The 17,448-nt window shown below is 37.0% G+C and overlaps 1 protein-coding gene across 1 annotated transcript; it reads right to left on the reverse strand.

Moving 5' to 3' along the window:
- Nucleotides 1-3,925: 3,925 nt before the first annotated feature.
- LOC117371469 (transketolase-like) lies at nt 3,926-10,919 on the reverse strand. Its single transcript, XM_033967163.2, has 14 exons — nt 10,794-10,919; nt 10,022-10,139; nt 9,644-9,757; nt 9,460-9,557; nt 8,671-8,862; nt 8,127-8,245; nt 7,786-7,982; nt 7,284-7,448; nt 6,629-6,785; nt 6,198-6,328; nt 6,029-6,112; nt 5,836-5,929; nt 5,596-5,718; nt 3,926-4,474 (listed from the first exon to the last, which is right to left on the reverse strand). The coding sequence occupies exons 1-14, from the start codon at nt 10,898-10,900 to the stop codon at nt 4,287-4,289; spliced, it is 1,887 nt and encodes a 628-aa protein (XP_033823054.1). The 5' UTR covers nt 10,901-10,919; the 3' UTR covers nt 3,926-4,286.
- Nucleotides 10,920-17,448: the final 6,529 nt, after the last annotated feature.

Here is a 17,448-nt window from a genome sequence, read left to right on the forward strand (position 1 = left end):
ACTTTGCTGTCATCTTTTATCAACATTGTAGGTCATTGTATTGTTATTTTCAGTATTCTGTATGTATGCGTGTAACACCAATGCCACTGTCAATTATTAATTCAATATAATTAATAAGACTATATAGATAAAATGGCATGCCCCAGAATGTTCTTATGTAATTCTGAGACAAGAAATTTTGCAGATTCTTCAAAATACTTAAATATGTTTTTTGGTCTTTAGACAAATATTTTCATTTCTTTGCAATCACTTTTGGCCTTGGATGTGGAATTGCTCTTTACAGACCCTATCATAGTAAGTATGACATGTCTAGTCACGTATATATTAACACTTCTAAGACATTTACTCTGACATATGTTTATTTTACTTTATTTGTGTGTGTGTGTGTGTGTTGTAGCGCTTGTGGTTCCATTAGTCCTTGCTGTCATGTTCACCATAGTTTTTGAAATTATGGGCATAAGCTGTGGTAAGAAACAAATGTAATGCTACAATGAGTTTTTTTTTTTTAAATTTTTTATTTTAAACTTACAGTGCTTTACAATATTTTGTAAGGTTTGCCAGCCCATACTGCAAAATGCAAAGGCCCACCTTATGATAAACGAGGTACTGTTCACTCCAAGTAGTAATAGTAGTTGTAGTATGTTGTTACTTGCATTTTGTATATTATAAAAACATACATTTTTCATATTCATTTGTTTTTTTGCAGATATTTACTGGGGATTTACATTTGCACTTTTTGTGGCCATTCTGCATTCTAACGCATACCATGGTAAAAAATAAATAACACACACACATAATAAATATATATATATATATATATATATATATATATATATATATATATATATATATATATATATATATATATATATATATATATATATATATAAACCCTAACCCCTTATATATATATATATATATATACCCCCAACCCCAATTCCAATGAAGTTGGGACACTGTGTAATACTTAAAAAAAAAATACAGAATACAATGATTTGCAAATCATTTTCAACCTATACTGAACTGAATAAACTCCAAAACATGATATTTAATGTTCAAACAGACAACTTTAAAATTTTTATGCAAATATTCACAAATTTTCAATTTGATGTCTGCAACACGTTCCAATAAAGCTGGGACAGGGGCACCACTGTGTTACATCACCTTTTTTTTTAACATCAATTAACGTTTGGGAACTGAGGACACTAATTGTTGAAGCTTTGCAGGAGGAATCCGTTCCCATTCTTGCTGAATGTACAACTTCAGTTGCTCAGCAGTCCGGGGTCTCCGTTGTCATATTTTGCGCTTCATAATGTCCCACACATTTTCAGTGGGAGACAGGTCTGGACTGCAGGCAGGACAGTCTAGTGCCCGCACTCTTTTACTACAAAGCCACGCTGTTGTAACACATGCAGAATGGGGCTTGGCATTGTCTTGCTGAAATAAGCAGGGACGTCCCTGAAGACGTTGCTTGGATGGCAGCATATGTATGTACCTTTGTATGTACCTTTCAGCATTAATGGAGCCTTCACAGATGTGCAAGTTCCCCATGGGCACTAACACACCCCCGGACCATCACAGAGGCACTAACACACCCCTGGACCATCACAAAGGCACTAACACACCCCCGGACCATCACAGAGGCACTAACACACCCCTGGACCATCACAAAGGCACTAACACACCCCCGGACCATCACAGAGGCACTAACACACCCCTGGACCATCACAAAGGCACTAACACACCCCCGGACCATCACAGAGGCTTTTGAACTTTGCGCTTATAACAGTCCGGATGGTCCTTTTCCTCTTTGGCCCACAGGACACGATGTCCATGATTTCCAAAAAACAATTTGAAATGTGGACTCGTCAGACCACAGCACACTTTTCCTCTTTGTGTCAGCCCATCCCAGGTGAGCTCGGGAAAAGCCGGCGGCGTTTCTGGGTGTTGTTGATATATGGCATTCGTTTTACAGTTTTAACTTACACTTAGAGATGTAGCGACAAACTGTGTTAACTGACAATGGTTTCCTGAAGTGTTCCTGGTGGTAATATCCTTTACACGTTCATGTCTGTTTTTAATACAGTGCCGCCTGAGGGGTCAAAGGTCACAGGCATTCAATGTTGTTTTTTGGCCTTGCCACTTACGTGTAGAGATTTCTCCAGATTCTCTGAATCTTTTGATGATGTTATGGACCATAGATGATGAAATCCCTAAATTCCTTGCAATTGTACATTGAGAAACGTTCTTAGACTGTTGGAGTATTTGCTCACGCAGTTGTTCACAAAGTGGTGAACCTCGCCCCATCCTTTCTTGTGAATGACTGAGCCCTTCCGGGATTCTCCTTTTATACCCAATCGTGACACTCACCTGTTTCCAATTAACCTGTTCACCTGTGGAATGTTCCAAACAGGTGGATTTTAAGCATTACTTTTCCATTCTTTTGTTGCCCCTGTCCCAGCTTTATTGGAATGTGTTGCAGGTATCACATTGAAAATGAGTGAATATTTGCATAAAAACAATACAGTTGATCAGTTTGAACATTAAATATCATGTCTTTGTAGTTTATTCAGTTTAGTGTAGGTTGAAAAGAATTTGCAAATCATTGTATTCTGTATTTTTTTATTTTTTTACACAGTGTCACAACTTAATGGGAATTGGGGTTGTGTATGTTTATCTATTTATTTATATTTACTTATTTGATGTTGTTTTAATGGGGTATTTATTTTCTTCTAATGCAAGTCTATACCCTGTCATATGGATGTGGCTTAATGGTGTTTGCACTTCGAGGGGCAAAACGGAAATACAGCTTTTTATGGTAAAATCCTTGACTAACATTGTCCTCTTATAAAAGTGATTTAGTTATCTGAATAAACTTATAATGCTCTCTTCTCACAGGGAGCTCAGGGACAGACAGAAGAACTGGTGGTAGTAGAAGATATTACAGCACAGAATCCTAAAACACTTGATAAATTATTTTTACTTTTATGACTGATCTATCTGATTTTGATATCTTAATTTTTTTAACAACTTTCACTGCACAAAGTGCTTCACATAAAAAGTTAACAAAAACAAATAAATATACAGATAATACGATACATAGGAAAAGAACAACAAAACACCAAGATATCCTCTCTAGCTAGTATTAAATGCCAAGGATAAGAGGTGGTTTATCTAAGGCAGTGGTTGTCAAACTGTAGCACATAAGCTTCCTCAGAGTAAACTGTATTCACATTTTTGCCCTCATTTGTTGTTAATCCTTGTTTAGAACAATCTATCATATAATCATGGTGTGTGTCCTGTTATGGGTTTGATACTGGTACCAAATATTTTTATTAGGTGGTATGTAAAGTTTGAGAACCACTGGTAGATTTTGTTATATTTCATAAATTTAATAGATGTTTAAATTATGAAAATACACATTTGAATGTATGTATATTTCAAATTAAAATGTTCTTTATATTATTGTTGCAATAATCAATGACCCCATATGAAATGCTCAAAGCTTTATTACATTAGAATAAGGTACATACAAAACTTCAAGTAACAAAAAAGTGTTGGTAACAGCAAATGTTGAATGCAATTTACTTAAATCTTTGAAATAATGAATTGAATGATTTGAAATAGTGAAAATCTGACTTCAATTTACAATTGAACAGAGTTGCTACTCAAATGTAATGTAACCAAAACCATGAAGAGGGGAAGTTTTTTTTCATAGGGCCAACCTACAGCTATTCATTTAAGCATTTACTATCTTCTACAGACATTAATCAAACCTACACACTGTAATTCCACACTAATCAGACTTAACACTATGACAACAGTAGATTCCTTAGGTCACTGATGTATCGATTACTGTTGACCAAGAACAAAGTCCTTACAAATCCAAACCAGTTTCCTATCCATCAAAACTTTCTTGTGTCAGACTCCACATAATGTTATGCCTCATTAGTATGTACCCGTTAAGCATCACAAATACAATACAAAAAGTCCCACTTAGTAAAAAGCCTGTAGAAACACATAATACCATCAGAATGTCATGTAGCACCAGTCAGCAACTATTGGCCAGGTTAGTTATTGTCATTCTTTGATTTATGAATTGTTTTTTGATTGGGCGAAGGGATGTTTTATTGCAATTTTGTGAGAAGTGTATAAGATGCATTAAATTAACTCTACATCACAAAGTCACATAATATTATTAAAGACCTGGGGACATTCACAGTGACAAAAAGAGAAGAAAAAAATATGTGTTTGACAACGCTAAGCACGGGCCAAGGTCCTCAGAGTTACTTAGCGTTGGTGGAGCTGCTCATGAGTTTGCGGACGGCCTGGGCAATGGCATCGCGGTCGATGCCATAGATTTTGAGCAGCTCGTGAGGTTTTCCGCTTCGGGGAACTTGAGACACAGCCAGACAATGCAGGTTAAAGCCCTGCTCATTCACCATCACAGAGCTCAAGGCTTCACCCAGGCCACCTGCAAAACAGCAGTTCATTATATGGGAATCACATGAACATAAAAAGCAACAGTAGTAATGTTTGGAAGCAAACAGTTAACAAATCTAGCAAAACAAGTAGACCTACATTCTCAGTTAATATGGATATGTCATAATATTTGCAAGATGCTGTTTAAGGTAAAGGTGTACAAGAAAAATACTTAGTTTAAAGTTCCAATTCTAATGATATATTTAGAAGAAAGGAGTGACAAAAATGTTATAAACATGGCTCATAAAATGTTTAAAACTAAAACTACATAAATAAGTGAATTTAAATTACTACATGATAGAATTTTATTACATTGTACTGTGCCAGCACAGGCGAGTGGGCTATCAGGCTTAATTACCCGCCATTTTGAGAACTTCTGGGCGAAAACAAGATGGTCTAATTGTACATTTGTCTTCAGTTTCCCTCTGCTCTTTGTGGGCATAGGGCATGGCCGGCTGTGCTCTGTATGTAGGTCACCCTCATTGCCATGGGCACATTTGTAGTTAAGGAAATCTGACAGCTCTCTGTGGCTTTCCAAAATATACCAAGATATCTTTTTGCACAAGCCCCCCTCCCCCATTACAATAAACAAATGTCACTGCATAGTTTTACCATGAGTTTACCAATTGAATCAATGGAATTTTGACACTGCAACCCAGAAAACCATTCAAATATGAAGTTATGGCCTATAGCAATTATATACACGCCACACAGCCTTCTTGGTGGCCATAACATTGTATCTACCTGCTTATTTCTGTACACTACAGAACTAATTTTGGTTCTGATTTTCTTCAGAACCAGTCTCACTAAAGTGGAACTACCATTGTGTATCTTTGGTTAAAACCAGTCCAGTTCACCAACAGACTTTTAATGAGTGTCATTTAACACAGAAATGGCAAAACTTGTTGCTCTAAATGGCAAAACTTAAACTCTCCTCTAGAAACTGGTGGTAGATCTACCGGTATACATCAAAAACTCAAGCATATCATTGACATTGACACTGAAATGATTTGATTTTAATTCCATAAAAAAACCAAGCCATCAACAAGGTAAGGTTCCACATAATTAACACTGAATCTCACTATGAAAGTTACCATGTGTATATTCACTTGCCTTCATAGTAGTGGTCCTCCACAGTGAGCACTCGTCCTCTTGTGGCACGCCCGTGATCAATGATGGTTTTGTAATCCAGTGGTTTAATGGTAAATGGGTCAATTATCCTAATAGAGATCCTCTCTGGAAAAAAGTAGATCATTTTTTGCCAGCGTTAAAATGTGTATATACACAATACAGATTCCACAAAGGCTCCATATAAAATACAGATAAGATATCAATAGGAAATTCTTGTCATACCTTTTTTCAGATGCTCAGCTGCAGCCAAAGCCTCGTGGATCATCATCCCTGCTGCTACCACCGTCACCTGGTCATCTTTGCTCTGGTACACCACCTACAACATGCAATATTAGACAACAATATGAAAACTCTAATGTATTTTGAATCATTTAATGAGTAAGTTTATTTGAAATCTGTGATCTGTTTATATTACCTTTGCTTGTCCAACATGGAAGTCCTCATTACTATTATAGATAATGGGACAGTCATGGCGACTGGTTCGGATGTAGCACAAACCCTTAACAACAAAGCAGATTATTATTATTATTAAAATTATTTTAAATCAAACTTGATATTTCCCATGGAAATTGTGCATTACGTACCTTTGTTGTGGCAGCAAGATCCAGGGCCTTCTCTGTGGTCACTCCATCACTCGGGTAGAAGACAGTTGAAGAGGGAAGAGCCCTGAACATGGCAAAATCCTCCAGTCCCATGAGAGATGGTCCCTCTTCACCTATAAAATTTGATTCATGCATTTATCAAATTACAAAATATATATTAAAAATACTTATGGGAGGTGCCTTTAGCAATGCACACTTAACATGCATATACCTTGCTATAGTCCTTGTGCACACCTCAAACAGGGAAGGTGGGAGAGAGAGGGGAGGACAGTGGGCAGGCAGAAGAGCTGAGGAGTGTGGTGTGAGGAGAACACAGGGTTACAGAACAGGAAAGACACATCTCTTGGGGTACTGGGACAGTGAGGTCAATTTGTGAAAAAAAAAAAATTCAAAGTATAATCTCAAATACTGACCACTAGAGAGGCCACAGTGGGAGCCACACAGTTTGATGTTGCTCTCAGACATGGCAGCCATTCGTAGCTGGTCATGGGCCCTGGTAAAGAAGGAGGAGAGTGTGCTGGCAAACACGAGGTTTCTATCACGAGCAGCACAGCCCACTGCAACACTGACCTGGAGAAGAGATTATGTTACTCGGTTACATATTTACTGCACTTACTATCTTAACGAGCAATTATACAGTAATGACTGTATTGTCTTATACTTAAAAAAAAGACTGATAAAGAATCTATCCTGCTGTTTGCTGTTGTCATGAGACATTTGACTTTCATTGAATATTTTGGCAGATGGTTCGACCCTCTAAATTAATATTTCACATCTGAACCTCTGAATTCACTTGTCACAAGTGTTCATCATCTGTACAGTGTCTGACCTAGATTCCAGTGCACGGCTGTAGCCAGAGTTGACAGCTCCCGAATTTAAAGTCAGCCCTTCCCCCTTCTCCAAACTGGACTAGGGCATAAAATCAGCATAATGAATAGCTACATATATAATAGAAAAGGTTGTCTGTCAGTCTTTCCAATTATTGCACTAAAGAAATCACTTTCTTATCACTTTTCTTATATTTTTCTTATAGTAAATTTTAGGGTGAATTAGGTGCATTATATTTACCATGTTTTGTTGGGCTACATAACACTCCACAAAGCGATTTGGATGCTCGTTCTTGAAGATCTCTGAGTAGGTGAGGTTGTTGGTATCTCCGTCCAGAGCTACCACACGTTCATAGTAGCGACCCAACTTTGCCAGAGCCATCCCATAGGCCTTTCGGGTGGAAATCTATGGAAGAATACATTACAATATTGATTACAAATTACAAAAATTTTGTCCAGTAACAAACTTTCTGAAACCTTTGTTAGAATGAATAATTAACTATTATATATCCTTTTCAATCTTGATTACACCTGCACTTAACACCTGCATTTAACTCCATATCAAATCTACCGTATTATACTGGTTTATACAGTTTTCTGTCAGACCTGGTCAATGTTATGATGAGCCTGTTTTCATACTTTAATCACATAATTTAATCACAAATATAATTTTGTTGGTAGAAATGATTTTATATGATAGCACCAGTGTGTGGAACTAATACAGTTAAGTGCACAAATGTAACCTTTTCTCCGGCCTTGTAGCTGGGTGCGCTGGGCATTCGGATGTTCCTCAGGCTAACAGGGGGAGAGTCCTCGATGGGAGCGGATGGATACAGGTGTTTACTGGTGTTTGTGATGCGACTCTGCCAATCCTTTACCACCATCTCGGCCATATCTTTGGGCAGGGGCTTGGCATGCCAGCCTTGCTTATCCTCAGCAGCTGAAGATGCATTACATGTATCATATTGAAACTTGCATATAGATTACAATGTTGTATGCACATTTGACATATTTTTATAGGTGGTTATACAGCGGTGAGTATAAGCAGCTTAGTAAAGTAATGTATTTAGACAACAGCAATCACCTGGGATGCCTTTGCCCTTGACAGTTTTAGCAATAATAGCAGTGGGTTGATGGCGGGGCTGACTCAGAGCTTTACACAGCTCTTCTACGCTGTGTCCATCAACTATGATAGCATGCCACCTAGAAACAGCCAGAAAGACACATTATTGAACATGTAGTTACGTAACAAAGAAAAAGCAATAGCATGTAAACAGGGTCACCCTGGAAGCTATTTTAAACATACATTTATATTCCCATATATTTTCACTTTTTTTTCTGTAGGATCATTTGGATACATTTTTAAAACAATTTTATCATAGAACAGTTTTGTTTTGTTTTTTGTTTTTTTGCTAAAGGTATTGTGTGTTGTGTAAATATAATTTCTAGAACTTTGATCTAGCCATGAAGGTCATAAGAAATTGTTAAATCTATATGGTAGATTTGAAAGGTCATGTCCCAATAATATACTAAAAAATTGAAATAATTGTAGATGCTCTTATTTGCATTTAATTGTACTGGTAATTGTACTGACCCATAGTATTATGACATATGCATGCATATTTTACCCAAAGGCTTCTAATCGTTTGTAGTATTTGTCCACATGATGCTGCAGAGGAGCGGTGTCGCTTTGGCCCTGGCGGTTAATGTCCAAAATGGCAACCAGGTTGTCGAGCTGGTAGTAAGAAGCGAACGACATGGCCTCCCACACAGAGCCCTCGGACATCTCCCCATCTCCCATCAGACAAAACACTCGGTAACTGCAGGTACACAGCAAGGTAGAGTAGCCTGTACTTGTGTGTGGAGTGCATTCACAAAGAATTAATAGTGTTGAAAAGAAGAACACATCAGTATAAATGCTCTTTGACATGTTTCCACTTGAATAGATTTTCTTCCCTTCATCGGACACAAATTCGTAGTGACATGATAGCTTTGCAGTCCCGAGGTGTGGCTGCACCATTCTGCACATGTTACTGCCATGAGAGCAACCACACCCATTTCAATCCGATGACTATATATTGTTACTGTATTAATATTCATAGAAATTTAGTGTTATATTATTGCATTAGTAATTTTGAGAGACCAATAATATGCATAATACAGCTTAAAATTATTGTGTGCTTTGAAAAATAAATGATGCACATTGTATTCTTTAATTTTCAGATGAAATCAAGTATAGTGGTGAAAATGTGGCTGCTGCATGCACTTGTGGTTATTAGAGCAGAAGAATTGTGAGCTGGAGCACAGAGCTGCAGAACACACCCACTCAGCCACACACGGCAAGAAGCCACAATATTGATACAAATTCTCACTTAATTTTCCAATGATTTACTGGCTGTGAATGTGCAGACGATTACCTGGATTTGTCAAAGTACTTTCCAGTGTAGGCCATTCCACAGGCCACACCGAGGCCTTGGCCCAAGAAGCCATGAGCTACCTCTACAAAATGCTGCTTCTGAAAAATCACAGTTCATTTTTTAATTTGCTATTGGTCTTATCTTTGTGATAAAAATTTTAAAAACAGTGGTAGGGGCTTCTTACATGCATAGTGTGGCTCTCATGAGAGGAGTCGGCTTGGCATAAGCTGAACATCTCACTCTCCTTGAGGAAGCCAGTCTCCACCCACATGGAGTACAAGGCCGGAGCAGCGTGGCCCTAAAGAACAAAAAACAATGTTGTAGAGCTGCTGAATCTATATGTATTTGAACTATTGTGAGATTTGTTAACATAATATTAAACAAAGAAAAGGGTGTGTGAACAATATGGGTTTGCATAGATCACAATCAATGTGCATTTTTTTTTTAATACCCAGAAGTACCAAGCAATTTGAACAGCCTTATGAAATTGTTTAAATGTATTTTTATCAGTGCTTACAACACTAAAAGGGAATATTGAAAAGGAAATATTTAATTCCTTCACCTTGGCCAGGAGAAAGCGGTCATTATTGTAGTGGCGAGGGTCTTCAGGGCGGTACCTCATGGTGTGGAAGAACAGCACAGACATGATCTCGGCCACACTGCAGCATGACGTGGGATGTCTGAGGGGGCGGGGGGCAGATTTAAACAAAGGATCGAGATTCAACATGCAGAAATATTTTTGTTCAATATTGCGGTTGGTTTGGTAAGTGCCAGCTGTCAAATGCTCAGTCAGACACAGCCACATGCTCTACAGTGTGACCTATAAATTATTACTACAAGAAATCTAAAAATGTTTATGCAGTCGGTTATGCAAGTTAGACTTAATCATCAGAAAAAAGATTTCAAATCAAATTGTGTATTGGTTATGCAGCAAATAATGAATTCACCTTTACTTTGCTCAGATTGTTTCATGATCTCAAATGTATGCACATGTGTGAAAATTGCCAGGGACCATGCAACAAATTTCCCAATTTTTCCATTAAAATAAAGTGCAATTTAGAGACTAGAAAACAAGCTATTTAATAGTGCATACGTTATGTAATAAATGTTGTTCTACCAAATAATTTATAGTAGTGAACAATGATCATTTGTGTAGGATTTCTTTTGCATAATCTACAAAAATTTAATCAACCGTCTAGATTAGTTGGCAAAATGAAAAGAATAAATATCTGTAAAAGTTATTCTATTCAAACACTCTTTTCTTTTGGCCATTTAATGAGTAATACACGCAAAACCATACTAAGCTCATTTGAAACGCTGATGTCTGTGCTCACCCATGGCCCGCTGCAGTCGTCGCCTTGATGCAGTAGATGCGGAGGCGGTTGGCAATGTTCCTGAGGACCTGGATGGTCTGCTGGTCTGGTTTGTGGTAGTCCTCCATAATGAAAGTTAGATCAAGTCCCACTAGATCCTACTGTATGAAAAAAGTTTAATAATAGCAAAGTACAATGTTTTCAATGACTTGATGATGTAGAGAAGGTGAAAGAGAGAGAGAGGAGGAGGACTTGACTGTCCATAGACAAACCAACAGAGATGGGGCGGGGCAGAGGTTGGCTGATGCTGGTTGGGTGTGACTCTTCGGGATGGAGACAGCTCATGCCATTGGCTGGGTTGGAATGGGATGGTGGAGGTGTGGCAGAGTGATGAACCTGGGTGTATGACATTCAAGGGGAGGGGGGCGTGGGGGCTCCGGGCAACTGTCTGAATGCATACATCACATTTGCTACGCAGAATGTAGTGTTATTCATGTACGCAACATTTTCATCACCCTCATCAAATTGGTTACTTCTATTCTTGAGCCAATCCAAAAGCAGTCTTTTTGTTGTTTTGTTCTGTAGACCTGAATTTACATCACTGTATTTTATTAATTACAATACTGCACTAATTTTTAAGATATTTACAGTAGAGTATATTTTTTCTTTTTTATCTAATTATTTACAATAATTATTAATGAATTTAATTGATCACTGTGAATTTAATTGTTTTTTTATTTCCTAATAAGTGCATTCTTGGCATTGTTAATTTACTCGATGTTTTGTAAAAGGGTCTCTGCTTTGAGCTTACTGTTCCTCAGTTGGATGTTTTTCTTGCTGATGACGTTCAGTGAGCGTGACATGTTTGCTCTGGGGACAACATGTTCTTTCCTTTAAAGCCCTAAACCTCAAACAGGCAACACTGTATTTATTTTGAGTGCACTGACATGTTTTTATACATTGGTATAAAAAGTAATTATGTTAAGGTTATATTAAGAGGCTATGTATACATGAAAGATATATTACATCTGGTTCCTCAAGAAACCTCAAAAGCAAAGATGAGATGAGGATTGATGGGGCTTTTCTGCCATCTAGAGGATCGTCTCTAATTTCAGACAGCATATAATTTTAGAAATTAAAAATAAAAAGCATTACATAAAAGCAAATTACATCATTTTACTCTCAGTTTTTTCCCACATAATAATGGATGCTGAGGTCTAGCCCATGTTTTTTGTCAAATATATCAAATAAGAATACTCAAAGCAAAGACCAAAGTTTAACCTATAATACAGAATAAAATGTAATACTTTTTAGTTTGAACAGTCAATGAAAAAGAACACTCTTACAAAGAAATAGAGTTTTGTGTTTATTTAATACTGCATATTAATTACAATAACTAACCCTGAACTGTATCTTAAGTATTGGCCAGCAGAGGGTAGTCTTTTTCAATAGATTAACTGCCACTACTGTGCAGCAAAAATCATCTAAAAAAAGTTTGTAAAAGAAAGGGGACACATATTTAAGTGTTCTGAACTACTGATAAAAATAATTTATATAAAAAATAATTTTTTATTGATTTTAAATATATTTTTTTAGTGAAGTAATATTGAAAATACCTTAAAACAAGTCCAAAAACATAGACCTACAAAGTAAATATAAAAGAGCCAGAGCTAAGAGGGACAGACAGGAGGCAGAAAAAAGAAATTCTGAATTTTTATATATATATATATATATATATATATATATATATATATATATATATATATATATATATATATATATATATATATATATATATATATATATATATGTATATATATATATATATATATATATATATATATATATATATATATATATATATATATATATATATATATATATATATATATATATATATATATATATATATATATATATATATATATATATACTGAATTTTAGTGATTTTAACGTCTGCAGATTTCTATTTTTGCTGTGAATTTCTTTTTTCTGCCTCCTGTCTGTCCCTCCCTTGCAGCAGGGGTCATCATGTGTGATGGCTCCATTCACCTCCACAATGTCACTGTGCCTCTCTAAAATCCAGCTCCTCTGGAGCTCTGTGCCTAGAATAGTATAGTAGTATAGTATATAGCATAAAGTATATAGTATAATTTAGTTCAGTATAGTATATTATAGTATAGTATATAGTACAGTACAGTACAGTACAGTACAGTACAGTCAGCATAGTATTGTGTAGCTCAGTATAGCATATAGTATAGTATAGTATAGTATAGTATAGTATAGTATAGTATAGTATAGTATAGTATAGTATAGTATAGTATAGTATAGTATAGTATAGTATGGTATAGTATAGTATAGTATAGTATGGTATGGTATGGTATGGTATGGTATGGTATGGTATGGTATGGTATGGTATAGTATAGTATAGTATAGTATAGTATGGTATGGTATGGTATGGTATGGTATGGTATAGTATAGTATAGTATAGTATAGTATAGTATAGTATAGTATAGTATAGTATAGTATAGTATGGTATAGTATAAATTTGAAGTAGCAGTTTAGGTCTTCAATTTTAAACTTGGTAATAGTATTTCTATTATATTATATATATTGTATTTTTTTTCTTCTTCCAAGTGAAATTATCTGTCCACTGACTAAGATATTTTTTACTTCTATCTGTCCCTCTGTGCTTCTTTTGAGCCCCCTCTCCTGTTCTACCACTGTCCTTCTCCCGCTCTGGAACAGCTCCTCTGGGCTCCGGCTCCTGTCAGAAAAACTCTTCTTCACACAGACCCACAGGTGATAACCAATAGAAACTAACAAACACTGGGCCATGTGGTGGTGCCCAGCCAATGTCAGGCACTCTGAACCACATACTTCCTGGAGGGAAAGTACATTTGGAGAGCATGAATGTTGCTATTTTTAAAATTTCTGGCTGAAAAAGAGGAGCAAAACAGCTACTTGTGGTATAAAGCCTTAATATAACTCAGACATGTCTGATTCAGCATCACCAACGCAGGTGTAGTTCATAATCAGACGGCATCATTAACTGTTACCGCTTAATACAAGCAACACAAGCAGACACACAAGTAGTCCCAGATGTACACTTAGACCCTGGCCCACATATGTGCTCAGAATATGAAAAACAAATTAAGTCAATGATAATATCATCTTCATATGCATACCACACTTGTTATAATGGTGAAGTGTTGCTTTAATGCCGGTGTCTGCTTCGGGCTGCTGCCTCTTCCCCTCTGCTCTTATCACTCCATTTCCTTAAACTGCTCTGTGCTCATTCTGATGACACACAGTTTGCCCTTCTCTGAGAGACGTCTGTCACTTACCCCACCTCCAACCAGAGCCCGAAGATTTACCAGAGACATAAGGGCCATATGGACACAGCAATACCCTGTTAATTCAGCCAATGTAAACACAGATATGACTGAAAAAAAGAGGATTGTTCCGGAGAGGGCAGGAGGTGAAGACAAGAGAAAGTGGAGAGGCGTGTAGAGAAAGAAGCTGAGCGTGTTGTGGCTCACAGTGAAGTTGACGATGCACAGGGAGAACAGCTGCGCTCCAGGGTGTTCAGGCTCCATCACTACTGCTATACTTCAAATACATACATGCCTGCACAAATACGGCTACTTATCCATATTCAACATTAACACTTCAACATTTCATACTCACATCTTGCCGAAAACAGACAGTTTTTTTTTCTTTGTTAATTTACAGAATTAGTTATAAAATCATAGCTATTTTCATTTATTTTGCTATTTTAGTTATTAGAAATCGAAAACATTTTGTGTTTCATATAAAACCATAAATTGCCTCCCTAGACTGTTTTGTAGCAATCATTGTATATAGATGAGATCTTTTTACTAGCATGCTCTCCCAATGCAACCCTGCATTCTAGCTTATTTGTGAAATAATGCTATTTTAGTTGTGATATTATAATTATAAGTTGCAGGCACTGTTTCAGTTCAAGAGCCCAAAGACCTCCATACTTCTTCATGACACCCTCTTTCGGTAAAATGAACTAGACTAGGCAATTCTCATGGGATTTGGCAGGTTGTATTTCGAGAAAACTGGCCAGTCAGTGTTGGCAGCTTTATTGTTAGCAATACTGGGAGAAGATGCATCAATAATAAAAATAATACTTGTTTTCAGAAATGTGCACACTGCATAACTAATAATTTGATGCAATGGTAAAAAATACTAACTTATAAACCTAAAAATACCATACAGGTGATCAAATATGCACACCCACACAGTTACGTATCGTGTTACCAAATACACACATACACACTGGGGGGCATAACACACATTACCTTGGTGCAAGGTAAATAATTCAGGACAACTCTAGAAGAAGCATTATCTTGGGCAGACGGTAATCCGATACAGTAAGCCTTGTCGGTGCGTCGTCAACCACTGAAAGTCTGCTTTTGTCTATCCACTGGCCACGCTCCTCCACTACAAGGAAAGAAACTGTGTATTCTCTAGGGAGAAGGAAGAGAAGAAAAATGGAACTTGACTGTAAAGGTAGGACACCAAGGATACATTACGTCTTAATGACACACCACATTCAATTTCAGTTTGTGAGGATGTTTTGCTGTTCTTCCAATTTGACACAACAATGGGACAAAATCATGAAATATCTAAAGACCAGTGAAGACACATGTTGAAATCAGTTTAAACTTCTCCTGTTTTATGTCAATTAGGATTATCAAAATTATTTCTATTAGCTAAATACTGGAATAATGAGAGAAGCATTTTTTAAGACAATTTTTCATTACTTTCTTCAAAGTCAGACGTTTACAAACATTTCATTAGTATTTGGTATCATTGCCTTTAAACTGTATGACTTGGGTCAAATGTTTTGGATATCCTTTCACAAGCTTATCAATATAATTGGCAGGCTTTTGGGCCCATTGCTCCTAACAGAACTGATGTAACTGAGCCAAGTTTCAAGGCCGCCCTGTTCGCCCATGTCTTTTCAGGTTTGCCCATAAATTTTCAGTAGGATTGAGATCAGAGCTTTGTAATGGCCATTGCAAAACATTGACTTTGTCATTCTTAAGCTACTTTGTCAGGTCATTGTCTGCTTGGAAGACCCATTTACCTTTTGGCTGATGTCTTGAGATGTTGCTTCAGTATTTCCACATGATGTTCTTTCCTCATGATGTCATCTATTTTGTGAAGTGCACCAGTCCCTCCTGCAGCAAAACAACCCCACAACATGATGCTGCCACCCCGTATTTCACAGTTGGGATGGTGTTCTCAGGCTTGCAAGTTTCCCACTTTTTCCTCCAAACGTGGCCAGAGGATATGTCTTCAAACATAAAGGTCTTTACCCCTGTGTGCATTTGCAAACTGTAAACTGCCTTTTTAATGTTTCTTTTGGAGTAATGGCTTCTTTCTGTCAGAGTGGTCTTTCAGCCCGTGTTGGTACAGTAATCTGATTTCTCTTAACTTCCCCATAATGTTACAGAGTGTTTCAGTTGTGCCTTCATCTACATCCGCAGGTGTGTCTCTAATTAACTCAGATGTCAATAAACCAATCTGACTGTATGTAAACTTCTTCAGTTTTTCATGACTTTGAAGAGCAGCTGTAACAGGAGAAAAGTGTGTTCATCGCCACCAGATCACGACATGTGGTGTTGGTTTACTTTACCACCATGTACACACACAAAGGGCCCATCTGGCCCATGCTGTTTACCATTTAAACGCCAATTCAATCAATTGGACAGCGTTATTTACCTAGGCCATAGAACAAGATATTTGCATATGTGTAATATCAATTATTTTACTCTACACTGACCAATTGCAATTGATATATTGTGACAGTAACCAATGATAGACCTATAGGTCCAGAAACAAAATCAGTGTTGTTAATCTTATGCTTAAGTGAAATATAAATATTGAGAGAGAATATGCCCCAGTAACAGAATCTTGGTGATGTATCCTATACAGTTAATAAATCCATCTTGATCATTCACAATTTTCAAAGCTGCCACTATCACATGTCTCATTTGAAATAGCCAAAGCCTTGGGGTGATATGCAACTTTAATGCTTACCCTACTCTAACATTTAATCATTGCATGTGAATACAATTATTGTGATTGTATTCATTAAAGGTAGACTATGCAACATTTTTGGTAGGCTGGGGGCTTGCTTGTTGACAAGCAAGTTACACAGTGCACTTTTAACCTTTTTGCCTCCCAAAAATAGAACACATGTAAAGGACATGCAAAGCTGCCACTAATGCACTTATGTCTGGTGCATTAGTGGCAGCTCTGCCACTAATGTCTGGTGATAAACATTTATCACACCTGCACCTTTTTTAATCTTTTAAATGGACCTATGTAATTATTTGTTTTATTTATATTTCTTTGCTCTGAGTCTAGGGCTCTCATTGGGCTCTCCTTGTGTGAATAAAGATGACTGAAAAAAATAACTTGGCCTGCACACTTTCTGCAGTAGGGAGAAAAGCATGTGATCCTTTGGAGGTGTTGCTCTGATTGGTGGTTTGAGTGACCTTCACGTGACTGGAGCATGGTGCACTTGATATGTCGTTTTGAGGTTATACAGACCCAGGTGATGCGAAGACGCTGACCCTAGGTGTGAGTTTGATACAGGAGCAGACGGGGGTCTCTTCACAGCTCTGCCCCACAC

The sequence above is a fragment of the Periophthalmus magnuspinnatus genome, chromosome 5 (assembly GCF_009829125.3).
Source record: "Periophthalmus magnuspinnatus isolate fPerMag1 chromosome 5, fPerMag1.2.pri, whole genome shotgun sequence".
Classification (NCBI taxonomy): domain Eukaryota; kingdom Metazoa; phylum Chordata; class Actinopteri; order Gobiiformes; family Gobiidae; genus Periophthalmus; species Periophthalmus magnuspinnatus.

Excerpts from the sequence above, each read along its gene's own strand:
- LOC117371469 (XM_033967163.2), bottom strand. The coding sequence starts at position 10,900 with ATGGAGGACTACCACAAACCAGACCAGCAGACCATCCAGGTCCTCAGG. Across the intron at positions 9,558-9,643 it reads ATGAGAGCCACACTATGCAT|AAGCAGCATTTTGTAGAGGT; the intron begins GTAAGAAGCCCC and ends GTGATTTTTCAG. Across the intron at positions 6,329-6,628 it reads CCACTGTGGCCTCTCTAGTG|GTGAAGAGGGACCATCTCTC; the intron begins GTCAGTATTTGA and ends CAAATTTTATAG.